At 41.0% G+C, this 13,298-nt stretch overlaps 1 protein-coding gene across 3 annotated transcripts in view; it reads left to right on the forward strand.

The window, feature by feature from the left end:
- SPAST (spastin) overlaps positions 1-13,298 on the forward strand; it is a 66,798-nt gene that overhangs the window by 27,002 nt on the left and 26,498 nt on the right. For all 3 annotated transcript variants that reach the window (XM_062209218.1, XM_062209219.1, XM_062209220.1), the window contains exons 5-9: positions 4,267-4,454; positions 4,813-4,946; positions 5,203-5,296; positions 12,279-12,353; positions 13,079-13,150. In XM_062209218.1, the coding sequence (XP_062065202.1) occupies positions 4,267-4,454; positions 4,813-4,946; positions 5,203-5,296; positions 12,279-12,353; positions 13,079-13,150 (563 nt within the window). The remainder of the gene's footprint in view (positions 1-4,266; positions 4,455-4,812; positions 4,947-5,202; positions 5,297-12,278; positions 12,354-13,078; positions 13,151-13,298) is intronic.

Consider the following 13,298-nt stretch of genomic DNA (forward strand, 5'->3'; position numbering starts at 1 on the left):
AACCTCCTGATCTTAAATGGTTAACATGTTCTTTTTTTCTGTTCTATTTTATTTTTAAAGCTAGATTTATTTATTTGAAAGTGAGAATTGCCGGCGCCATGGCTCACTAGGCTAATCCTCTGCCTTGTGGCGCCAGCACACCGGGTTCTAGTCCCTGTCGGGGCACTGGATTCTGTCCCAGTTGCCCCTCTTCCAGGCCAGCTCTCTGCTGTGGCCTGGGAGTGCAGTGGAGGATGGCCCAAGTACTTGGGCCCTGCACCCCATGGGAGACCAGGAGAAGCACCTGGCTCCTGCCATCGGATCAGCACAGTGCGCCAGCTGCAGCGCACCAGCCGCGGCAGCCATTGGAGGGTGAACCAACGGCAAAAGGAAGACCTTTCTCTCTGTCTCTCTCTCACTGTCCACTCTGCCTGTCAAAAAAAAAAAAAAAAAAAAAAAAGAGAATTACAGAGGAGAGCAGAGAGATAGAGTGCAGTCTTCATCCGATGGTTCACTCCCCAATTGGCTGCAACAGCCGAAGCTGTGCCAATCCGAAGCCAGGAGCCAGGATCCTCCTCCAGGTCTCCCACGTGGGTACAGGGGCCCTAGGACTTGGGCCATCTTCCACTGCTTTCCCAGGCCACAGCAGAGAGCTGGATTGGAAGTGGAGCAGTCAGATCTCAAACCAGCGCCCATATGGGATGCCAGTGCTTCAGACCAGGATGTTAACCTGCTGCGCCACAGCGCTGGTCCCATGAAACATTTTTTAAGAAAAATTTTAACTTACGTTACATATAAGTTTTCCTTATATATTAGCTCTTTTTTTTTTTAAAGATTTATTTATTTTAATGGTACAGTAATACAGGAAAAAGGAGAGAGAGCCAGCTCTTTGATCCACTGGTTCAGTCCCCCAAAGAACCACAATTACCAGGTCCCTGGTGCGGCCAAAGCCAGGAGCCAGAAACTCCATATTAGTTTCCACATGGGTGGCAGGGGCCCAAGTACTTGGGCCATTCTCCTTTGCCTTCCCAGGTGCATTATCAGAAGCTGGATCAGAAGTGGAGCAGTTGGAATTCAAAACAGGCACTCCAGTACGGGATGCTGACATTGTAAGCCGCAGCTTAACCCACATCGTGACAGCGCCATCCCCATCAGCTAGTTTTGTTGGTGACCTTTTCAGTAGTAGTTTCATTTTCAGGGCTTAAATTTTAATAAATACTACTCTTAGTAGAAAAACTCTGGGTTAGACTAAAAGACAATTGCCATTTTTATTCATACAGTACACAACATTTAAGGTTTTATAGAAACTAGGAAGAGTTCATGGATTTCTGTGTTCAGAGGTCAGCTGGTCTCATCAACTACCTTGTGGCATTACCTCTCTTGAGAAGTTCTCACTTTGGTTTAGTCTTCAACGTGCAGATTCATTGACTATTTTCCCCCTTGCTGTTCCCCTATTTATTTGAGAGGCAAAGGGATAGAGAGAGGTGTTATCTGTTCACTCCCCAAACGCCTGCAAGACCAGGATACGGTCAGGATGAAACAAGAAGCTGGGAGCTCGATTCAGGTCTCCCATGTGGTAGCAGGAACCCATTCACTTAAGCCATCACCCCTGTCCCCAAGGTGAGCATCAGCAGGAAGTTGGAGTCAGGAGACAGAGCTGGGGATCAAACCCAGGCCACTTAAGTACTAGGCCAAATGCCTGCCTCCACTTCCCCATCCCTCCTTACATCTGATTTAAAATTTCATTTTAAGCACAAATATGAGTATTTTACCTGTTTCTCTTAGAATGGCTGTGAAGTACTGACATTCTTATAAAGGAATTTTTGGGAAAAAAAGTACCACATGAAATAGTTGTGTCAAAAATGTGTATTTGTGGTTCTCATCCTATTAGGATACACAATAAAAATCTCTAACCCTGAAAAGCTGGTATGTCTTTGCCTTATTATTTTGATTGTCATCTTCATTCCGCACGTTAGATTCCATTATATTTTTCTGCCGTCCTCTCCACCCCCCAAAAGAAGATAGCTTTCTCTTCATGGGATCCATTTGAGGAAATTGAACTTTGTGTGATTTCAAGTCCCAAGTAATTTCATCTCTCCCACTAATTCTGTTTTCTCTTTTGAGAAACATATTAACTTCATAGTTTATACAGGTTGGTGTTTAATACACAGCCCTAATGAGTGAGCTGGCTGGCTCAAGCCTTGTTTATTAATGCTGCTTCTGGAACATTCTGGAATGTTTCACTTGGATGAGTTATTTCACCTTTGTTAGGTTGTAGTCATAATACAGTCTGCTTGTTACTAGAATGTGTTATGTACAGTGTCTAGTTTTGAATTCACTATTATTAGACATTCAAAGTAGGAAAGGACCCTTAAGAGAAAAGGTTGGGCTGACATTGTGGCAGAGTAGGTTAAACTGCTGCCTGCCCCATTGGTATCTGGTTCAATTCACAGCTACTCCACAGCCAGTCTAGCTTCCTGTTAATGTAAAGGGAAAGCAGCAGCAGATGGCCAAAATGCTTGGGCCCCAGTACTCATGTAGGAGACCTGGATGAAACTCCTGGCTTTGGCCTGGCTCAGCCTTGGCTGTTCTCTCTCCCTCTTCTGCTCCCGCTCTTTCTCCGTCCCTCCCTCCATCTCTATAACTGTACCTTTCAAATAAATAAAATCTTAAAAAAAAATGTAGTCAGTGGAAGCTCTTAGTGAATTCAGATGTTGAATTTAGCAAAGACTTCAAAATAGCTACCCTAATGGCTGCCACACCAGGGGTGGACCAGACCGAAGCCAGGAGCTTCTTCTGGGTCTCCCATGTGGATGCAGCGCCCCAAACACCTTGGCCATCTTCTGTTGTTTTCCCAGGTGCGTTAGCAGGGAGATGGATTGGAAGTGGAGCAGCTGGTACTCAAACCAGCACCTATATAGGATGCTGGCATTGCAGGTGGCAGCTTTACCTGTTATGCCGCATTGCCAGCCCTGGTCCATCTTCTAACTTCCTAGGCACATTAGCAGGGAGCTGGATTGGAAATAGAATAGCTGGGATTTGAACCTTACTCTGATAGGGAATGCACCTGTCACAGTGCTGGCTGAACCTGATACACAAAGCTGGGCCCATAATCTTCCAATTAAAATTGTATAGTTTTGAAAGCTCTTTTGATGGGCCCAAGGTGGAGGCTTTCATAGTATTCTACAATCATAAAAGGCTTGAAATCAAAGTAGAATACTTTTTTTTTTCCTGTCTATAATCTGTCACAGATACCTTGAACTTTATTTTGTTTCTTCAGTGTTTGTGCGCTTTATTTACTTGATAAAGTTTTAAGTTGCTTGTTTGTTTATTTGAGAGGAAGAGAGAGGGTTTTTCTATCCATTGGTTTACTCGCTGAATGCTGTGAACAGCCAGGGCTGAGCCAAAACCAGGAGCCAGGAACTCAATCAAGGTCTTCTACGAATGGCAGGGACCAAATTACTTGAGCCATTACCACTCCCTCCCAGGACCTACATGAGCCAGGAAGCTCGATTCAGGAGCTGGAACATGGTATTGAACTTTAGTACCCCAAAATAGTACACAGGCATCTTAATTGGCATCTTAACCAATGACTAAATGCCTGCCCCAGCTTGATAACTTTTTTTTTTAAAGAAATTTACCTTTTAGGTTTTTGTTTTGTTTTGTTTTGTTTTAAAGATGTATTTATTTGAAAGGCAGCGTTAGAGGTAGAGAGAGTGAGAGAGGTATTCCATCTGCTGGTTCACTCCCCAAATGAACAGAATGGCCGGAGCTGTGCCGATTTGAAGCCAGGAGCCAGGAACTCCTTCCCAGTCTCCCAAGCAGGTGCAGGGGCCTAAGGACTTGGGCCATCTTTCACTGCTTTCCCAGGCCATGAAAGAGCTGGATTGGAAGTGGAGCAGCTGGGACTTGAACCTACGCCCATATGTGATGCCGGTGCTTCAGACCAGGGCGTTAACCCACTGCGCCACAGCACCAGCCCCTTGATAACTTTTTATATCCCCTTTCTGTCTCCACAAGTGATATTGTTTCTTATTACATTTATTTATAACAAAATGAAAAAATGCACATCAGGAAAAAGAAGAATGAAATGACCATGATCATATCCCCTCTGACTGTCCCCATAAACACTCTAGTATACATTGTGAATGGAATCTTACATTTAATTATTTCTGAATTTCAGATATTAGTCTAGTTTTACAAATTTGAACTTTTTTTATTACTTTCATAATGTTTACTCCAATTTTCTAATCCTGATGGTTTTACTTTTTTTTTTTTTTTTGATAGAAAGTGGAGCTGTTCCAAAAAGAAAAGATCCCTTAACACACACTAGTAATTCACTGCCTCGTTCAAAAACAGTTATGAAAACTGGATCCACAGGTCTTTCAGGTCACCACAGAGCACCTAGTTGCAGCGGTTTATCCATGGTTTCTGGAGCGAGACAAGGGTCTGGGCCTGCAGCTGCCACCCATAAGGTATTCTGAGACAGTAACTTTAACCTCTGTGCTTTTTCCAGTATGAAATTCTGCATATTTTATGCTTGCCTAAGTTTATTAGAAATACTTAGAGAATTGATATATTTCCACTAAGTTAAATATACAGATTTTTTTTTTATCCTTGCTATTCTGAAGCAAATCTTAATTTCTTCAGAACCTTAATTAGGGATTTATATTGTTTGCTTTCCCAGTCTGTTTTATTTAATAGTGTATATTTTATTTTAAATTTATTTTTAAAATTATTTCCTTCTATGTAAATGTTTATTGCATTAAAAGTATGTTGGTTTTTTTAAAAATATGTAGGTTTTTGTCACATTAAAATTTTGTATACTTTAAGGGTCCTTCAAAAACAAATAGAACAAATAAACCTTCTACCCCTACAACTGCTGCTCGAAAAAAGAAAGACTTGAAGAATTTCAGGAATGTAGACAGCAATCTCGCAAACCTTATAATGAATGAAATTGTGGACAAGTAAGTGTTGCCATATAAAGTGTTTTATTTTACAATTCTTATTTTTAAATTTCATTTTAAAAAGATTACATAGATAATAAATACCTTGATTTATATTCTTAGTTTTCATTTATTATAAATTTAGAAAAGCATTGCTTTACTGATTTAACAATAACTACACAATTAGCATAAAAATGACTACATGTCATAGAACTTAGATTTCATATTATAATCACTGTATTTCTATTGTGGAACTAACTAAAGTTCTGTTTTTTAGTGGAACGGCTGTTAAATTTGATGATATAGCTGGTCAAGAGTTGGCAAAACAAGCCTTGCAGGAAATTGTCATTCTTCCTTCCTTGAGGCCTGAGGTAAGGACTTTATATTAGCATTTTCCTATATGTCTTTTTTTTTTTTTTTAAGATTTTATTTATTTATTTGAGAGGTAGAGTTACATACAGTGAGAGGGAGAGAAAGGTCTTCTACCCGCTGGTTCACTCCCCAGTTGGCTGCAATGACCGGAGCTGAGCTGATCCGAAGCTAGGAACCAGGAGCTTCTTCCAGGTCTCCCATGTGGGTGCAGGGGCCCAAGCACTTTGGCTGTTTTCTGCTGCTTTCCCAGGCCACAGCAGAGAGCAGGATTGGAAGTGGAGCAGCTGGGACTAGAACTGGCACCGTAGGCAGAGGGTTAACCTGCTGAACCACAGCGCCAACGCCCCTATATGTCTTCTATTACTGAATTTACAGTAGTAGTAAAGAAATGTTTGGGCTGTGATAGAATAATTTATATATGGTAACAGTAGTTTTAATTTTTAAAAAATTTAAATTTTTTTCAAAGTGATCTTTTTCTTTTTTTTAAGATTTATGTATTTATTTTAAAAACTTATTTATTTATTTGAGAGGCAGAGTTACAGACAAACAGACAGGGAGGGATAGAGAGGCCTTCCATCTGCTTTTTCACTCCCCAAATGGCTGCAACAGCTGGAGTTGGGCTGATCTGAAGCCAGGAGCCAGGTGCTTCCTCCCAGTCTCCCATGTGGGTGCAGGGGCCCAAGCACTTGGGCCATCCTCCACTGCCCTCCCGGGCCACAGCAGAGAGCTGCACTGGAAGAGGAGCAACCGAGACTAGAACCCAGCACCCACATGGGATGCCAGCACCATAGGTGGAAGATTAACCAAGTGAGCCACGGCACTGGCCCCCGATTTGTTTATTAAAAAAAAAAAATGTGTTTGAATGGCACAGTGACAGAGAATACTTCCATCACTGGTTAACTGCCCTGAGTGACCCCAACAGCCTGGGCTGGGCCTTGCCAAAGTTGGGAGCCCATAGCTTTACCCGAGTCACCCACTGGTTATGATGAACTCAGGTACTTGATCCATTGTTGCTGCTTCCCAGGCACGATAGGAGGCAGCTGGATCAGAAGCAGAATAGCCAGGACTGAAAGTGGCATTGCAGTCTGAGATGTGGGAGTCCCTGTGCCCCAATGCCCACCCCATTTGGATGATCGTTGAACCCTCTTATATTTGTTTTCTGGTTTTAAATTCTTTTTAATCTTCATTCCTTTGTACTTTGTTTTACTTGCTAGGAGGTTTTGTAAAATTTATCTTCCAAACTGTTTCCCTGAAATTTCAGATAATTTTAGCTTCTAGAAGCGCTTTGTTGTCCTGTGGTTTATCCTTTCTGTAGCTTCCTGTTCTTGTTTCAGAGACCCAGTATCATCTTTTATGTCTGTAAAGAATATTAATTGAGGCTTTTGCTTAGTTTTGATTACTACATTGTTTTCTGTTAATTCTACATTTCTCTTTTTTCTTTTAGAAATTTATTGTTTTTCTTTGAAAGAGTGTCAGATGGGGGAGTGCAGAGAGAAAAGGAGGTGGCAGGTAGCAGGCAGAGTTCTTTGATGGTTTACTTCCCAAATGGCTGCAATGGCTGAGGCTAGGCCAGGCCAAGACCAGAAGCCTGGAACCCCATCTGGGTCTCCCACCAGAGTGCAGGAGCTAAAGGATGTGGACTGGGCCGGCGCTGCGGCTTAACAGGCTAATCCTCCGCCTTGCGGTGCCGGCACACCAGGTTCTAGTTCCAGTTGGGGCGCTGGATTCTATCCCAGTTGCCCCTCTTCTAGGCCAGCTCTCTGCTATGGCCCAGGAAGGCAGTGGAGGATGGCCCAAGTCCTTGGGCCCTGCACCTCATGGGAGACCAGGAGAAGCACCTGGCTCCTGGCTTTGGATCAGCGAGATGAGCTGGCCGCAGCGGCCGTTGGAGGGTGAACCAACGGCAAAAAGGAAGACCTTTCTCTCTGTCTGTCTCTCACTATCCACTCTGCCTCTCAAAAAAAAAAAAAAAAAAAGGGATGTGGACCATCTTCTGTTACTTTCCCACGCACGTTAGCGGAGAGCTGTATCAGAAGTAAAGCTGCTAGTACTAGAACCAGTGCTCTTAAACAGAGTTCTGGCATCCCGGGTGTCAGTTTAACTCACTGCTCCACAGTGCCAACTCCTTGTTTTCTTTTTTCGCTTGAAACTTTGATTTCGGAAGCTTCTCTCAAATGTCTGGTTCTCCATTCATACTAGAATGGAACAGAAAAAGAGTTGGGCTGCTCAATTGTATGGGCAAATGGAGCTTTTTGATGGAGGGTGTTAATTGCAGAGGCTTCAGGCAATAAGCCTGCTATTCACTTGGGTTTCTCCTGTTGTCTATAGCATAGCCCACCCTACCCCTCTACTCCCTATCAACTTGGGAAAGTTATTCAGATCGTCTAAAAAGACTTTGCCTCTTTTTTAGAGAGTATAAACTTGACTGTTGGTGTTCTGGAAGATTGGTAGAAGGAGACTTCATTTTTTGCTAGGGTTAGCCATATAAAATTGTTTTGTAAGTCAAAAATAGTTGAGTATCTTTATTTTTGGATAATGTGATTATACAGAAAATAACGAAAAAAACTACTAAAATTATTAAATGACTATAGTAGCATTGTAGGATACAAAACTAATAAACAAATGCCTTCTTGTGTAACAGAAAGGAACAGTTGGAATTTGAAATCAAAACACAGTATCATTTACATTAATGAAATGAGATACGTAGGTGGATCAAACGAGATCTGTGGTGTAAGATCTGTGTAAAGAAAACTACCACACTGATACAGGAAATCAAAGATCTACATGAAATGAGACATATCACATAAATGGATAGGAAGACTAAGTATTGTCAGGGTATCATATCTTCCCAAGTTGATAGATAGATTCACTCAACCTCAAGCAAAACTGTTATTATGCGTATATGGACAAAGTAATTCTGAGTTTTATATGGAAAGGGAAAATACCCAGAATAGCTGACACAGTATTGAAGGAGAGCAAGGTCAGAGGACTGCTACTACCTGATTTAAGACTTATAAAGCAACACTACAGGCCTGAGCTGTGGCGTAGTGGGTAAAGCCACCACTATAGTGTAGCTGTGGCGTAGCAGATAAAGCTACCGCCTGCAGTGCCGGCATCTCATATGGGTGCTGGTTTGAGTCCCAGCTGCTCCACTTCTGATGCAACTATCTGCTTATGGTTGGGAAAGCCGTGGAGGATGGCCCAAGTCCTTGGGCCCCTGCACCCGTGTGAGAGACCCGGAAGAAGCTCCTGGTTCCTGGCTTCAGATTGGCAGAGCTCCGGCCATTGCGGCCATCTGGCGAGTGAACCAGCGGGTGGAAGAACTCTCTCTCTGCCTTTCCTTCTCTCTGTGCAATTCTGACTTTCAGGTAAATAAATAAATCTTTAAAAGAAAAAGAAAAGCAACACTAATGTCACCGATAAGGGAATAGATCAGTATAACAAAGCAGAATACAGACTTAGATAAATAAAGGCAGTTGATCTTTGACCAAGGAGCAAGGCAATTCGATGGAGAAAGAATAGACTTCAGCAAATGATGCTTCAACAACTGGATGTTCATCTGCAAAATTCAGATCTTGACAGAGGCTTCATATTTCGCTCAAAAGTTGGTTAAAATGGATCATAAAGCTAAGCATATCATGTAAACTGAAACCTAGAGACAGCATGGTCAAAAAGCTAGGTGATCTTTAGTTTTGCAGTGACTCCTTAGATACAGCACCAAAACATGACCCTTGAAAGAAAAAAATTGATAATTTGAACTTTGTTAAAATTATAACCTTCAATGAGAGGCTGGCATTGTAGCTTAGTGGGTTAAGTTCTTTTTATACCGTGGCTACCAGATCTTCATCAGATAATGTGTTTTGCAAAGGTTATCTCCAAGTCTGCAGTTTATCTTTTCATTTCCTTAACAATATCTTCCATGTAAGTTTTTTTTTTTTTTTAATTCATTTATTTTTGAAAGTTAGAGGGAGAGACAGAGATCTTCCATCTGCTGGTTCATTCCGCAGATGCCTGCAGCAGCTAGTGCTGAGCCAGACGAAAGCCAGGAGCTTCCTCCTGGTCTCCTGCATGGGTAGCTAGTGGCCAAAACACTTGGGCCATCCTCTGCTGCTTTTCCCAGGCCATTAGCAGGAGCTGCATTAGCGCCCATATGGGATGCCAGTGTCTCAGGTGAAGGCTTTACCTGCTGTGCCACAATGCGAGCTCCAAAAGTTTGGTTTTTTTAAAAATATTTATTTGATAGCTTCCATCTGCTGGTTCATTCCCCAAATGGCTGCAACAACCACAGCTGGGTCAGTCGGAAACCAGCAGCTAGGACCTCCCATCCAGGTCTCCCATTTGGGTGGGAGGAGTCCAGGCACTTGAGCCATCATCTGTTATTTCCCAGGAGCATTAGCAGGGCATTTGGTTGGAAGCATAGTAGCCAGAATTCAAACTGGCATGCTGATAGGGAATTGTGGCTGTCCCAAGAAGTTTTTCAGTCAGCATCGCCACAGTGCCTGCCCATGAACTTTGTACATTGTTAGGTAAATTGCACATTAAACTAACAATAACATACCAATGCATCTTATTAAAATAACTAAAATCCAAAAGACAACACTAAATTCTGGCAAGGATGTAGAGCAACGTGAACTCTTACTCATTGCTAATGGGAATGCAAAATGGAAAAACCACTTTGGGAAACTGGGAATTTCTTACAGAACTATAAATATACTGTTAACATGTGATCCTAAGTTAAAACTTAGATACATATGAAAACCTACATGTGTTTCTAACAGCTTTATTCAGAATTCCCAAAAGTTGGAATCAAGCAAAATGTCAGATATTAGGTGAATGGATAAATAGACTGATATATTCGTATAGTGGAATGTTATTCAGCAATAAAGAGCTATCAAGTCATGAAAAGAGATAAAGAACTTAAATGTATATTGTACAATGAAAGAAGCTGATCTGAAATGGTTACATACTGTTGTGATTCCAACAGATGACTTTCTGGAGAAGACAGAACTGCGGAAGCAGTATATACTCACAGATCAGTGACTGCTAGGGGGAGGGGGAGGAATGAATAGGTAGAATACAGGGACCCTAAAAAAAAAGATTGTTTTATTTATCTGAAAGGTAGAGTTAGAGATCCTCGATCTGCTTGTTCACTCCCCAGGTGGCCAGGAGCCTGGAACTCCAGATCTTCCATCTGCTGGTTCACTCCCCAAATGACCACAACAGCCATGTCTGTATAAGGCTGAAGTCAGAAGCCTGGAATATTATCTGGGTCTTCCATGTTGGTGGCAGGAGCCTAAGCACGTGAACCATCTTCTGCTGCTTTCCCAGACACATTAGCTGGACACCAGTATGGGTTTCCTTTTAAAACAGTGAAACTTCTCTGTACAATAATGTAGTGGTGGATACATGTTATACATTTGTCAAAACCCATGCATTAGTGAATCATAATATGTAAACTACGGATGTTAGTTACTAATAATGTAAGAGGTAAATGTTACGGTACAGTGGCTTAAGCTGCTGCTTGGGGTGTCTGCATCCCACATCATAGTGCCAGCTGCCCCATGTCCATTCTGACTTCCTGCTAATGCATCTGGGAAAGGAACAGATGATGGCCCAAGTACTTGGGCCCCTGCCAGCCCTGTGCGAGACCAGGGTACAGTGCTTGATTCCTGGCTCCTGATTCCATTCTGACCCAGGCCCAACTGTTGCAGCCATTTGGAGAGTGACCCTGCAGATGGGAAATCTCCATCTCTCTCTTTCTCAGTCTGCCTTTCAAATAAATAAATCTTTAAATAATAATAATGTGTGAATATTGGTTTATTAGTTGAGACAAATGCACCACTGATAGAACATGTTAGTAATAGGGACAATTGAGGAGGTAGGAGGTGTTATATGGCAACTGTGTACATTGTAAATTTTTTGTAAACCTAAAACCACTCAAAGTACTAAGAGGTTGAACATTAGCCATTTCATCCTAAAAGTACAATTATCTCTAGTGTCTATAGATTGTTCCAGAACCCTTGCAGATACCAAAGTCCTCAAATGTTTATGTAGCTTCAATAAAATGGTATAATATTTTCATATAACCTATACACATCTTTAGTACTTCAAATCAACTCTAGTGTATTTATAATACTATTTAAATGTTTTGTAAATAGTTTCCATACTGTATTTTTTGGGTAATAATGATTAAAAACACCTGTCCTTATTCAGTGCAGACGTAACTTTTTCCCCCAAATACTAACGTGGTTGGCACTCTGCAAGTGTGGTAGAGAGCTGAGTATAGAGCTTCACTGATGAGTGTTTTCAGCCTGGTGCTACCTTTGACTCCTGCCATGACTGCTGTCCCTGAGTTTGTAGACTGTGGTTCCACTTGTCTAGAGGATAAAACTCCTTTGGTTGTGGTTAGTATCTGCCTGACTGCTCTCCATGGAGAGCAGGAGCACGAGTTGATCTGTTTGTGTGGTTTTTGTGATGCCTGCTCCTTGCAGGGTGTTCTTTACCATTAGCTTGCTTATTGTGTCTGGGTAATCCTTTCACAAGCAGGCACTCAGCTGTTCATTCCACTCTGCTAAGTAATCTACCACATTTTATTGTTTCTTTTTACACAGAGTTACTGTCTCCTATGTTACCTCCTTTCCTGTTTTTATTTCCAAGATTTACATACTTCTAAGTATTATTTTGATGGGATTTCTGATGAAGAGAAAATTACCTGTCTTCAAACTGGCCAGTGTTTACTGTGTTGTTTAACCTCTCTGCTTTCATTTTGGTCACTGAGGATTTGATGAAATTTCATCCTGTTTTCTTCTGTTCTTAATTATTATACCACCTTATTATTTATGTGTTCCCTTTAAAGCCATGAGCACCTCTGTTTGGGAGGATGCTGTTGAAAATCAGTGTTTCATATGTGACAATACTTCAAATGTTTAGGAAAAATGGTCTCCAGAATCATGGTTGTGAACTGAAGTGTGTATTTTAAAGTTGTTCACAGGGCTCAGAGCTCCTGCCAGAGGATTGTTACTGTTTGGTCCTCCTGGAAATGGGAAGACAATGCTGGTGAGAATTCTTTTCAAATTTGAATATTCTGTTGAGACATTAGGAATAATATGAAATAAATAATACAAATTTTATATTATTCCTGAGTCTATTTATGGCTTGCTTTTTTTCTGTGATATGCTTAAGTTCTTAATGCAAGAATACATGTAAAACCATGCACGTTAGCCTCAGTAATATGTTTTTGGTTGATTGAATTAGGTGTATATGTTCATTAGTTTTGTAAGTAAAATATTAAAATTGTTACCTTAGAAGTCTTACCTTACTATACTGGAATAGCTTTCTGACCCTTGATTATTTATGACTTTACTGGTTGTGTTTAAATAATCAGTGTTGCACAGATTTTTGTTTTTGGTATCCTTATACCCCACTTTTTTTTTTTAAACCAGGATCAGGGCTGCCTCTTTACTTTTGCATAGCTCTTCTAGATGGGAAAAAACAAACAGCTGATTATCTTCTCCTAACCATCTTTCCAAACTAAGATGATAGTAGCCTTCTCTCTCCCCTCCTCTCTTTCTTTTCTCCTCCCTCCCTCTCTTCCTACTCTCAGAAGAGGGTGGAAAGAAGTGCAGCCTTTCCTCATTGCTGAGAAGGAAATGTGTTGATGGCCACTGTGCTGGGAATTACAAGATCACTTAGATTTTTAGAGAATCTCTTCTTGCACTTACAAATGTTGCTATGTTTTTTAAGATACTGAACTAACATATTTATTCTTATAATTTTTAAAGGCTAAAGCAGTAGCTGCAGAATCAAATGCAACCTTCTTCAATATAAGTGCTGCAAGTTTAACTTCAAAATACGTGAGTATTCTTTTTTTAGTATTGTCAAGCTTTAAAATACTACCTCATTGTCACTATGTTAAGTATAAATGGTAATATTTCACAAAAATATTTATCTGAGTTTTATCTTTTATTTACATATGATGCAAATTCAGGTTTTTTTTTGTTT

Source organism: Lepus europaeus, chromosome 13, assembly GCF_033115175.1.
Source record: "Lepus europaeus isolate LE1 chromosome 13, mLepTim1.pri, whole genome shotgun sequence".
Classification (NCBI taxonomy): domain Eukaryota; kingdom Metazoa; phylum Chordata; class Mammalia; order Lagomorpha; family Leporidae; genus Lepus; species Lepus europaeus.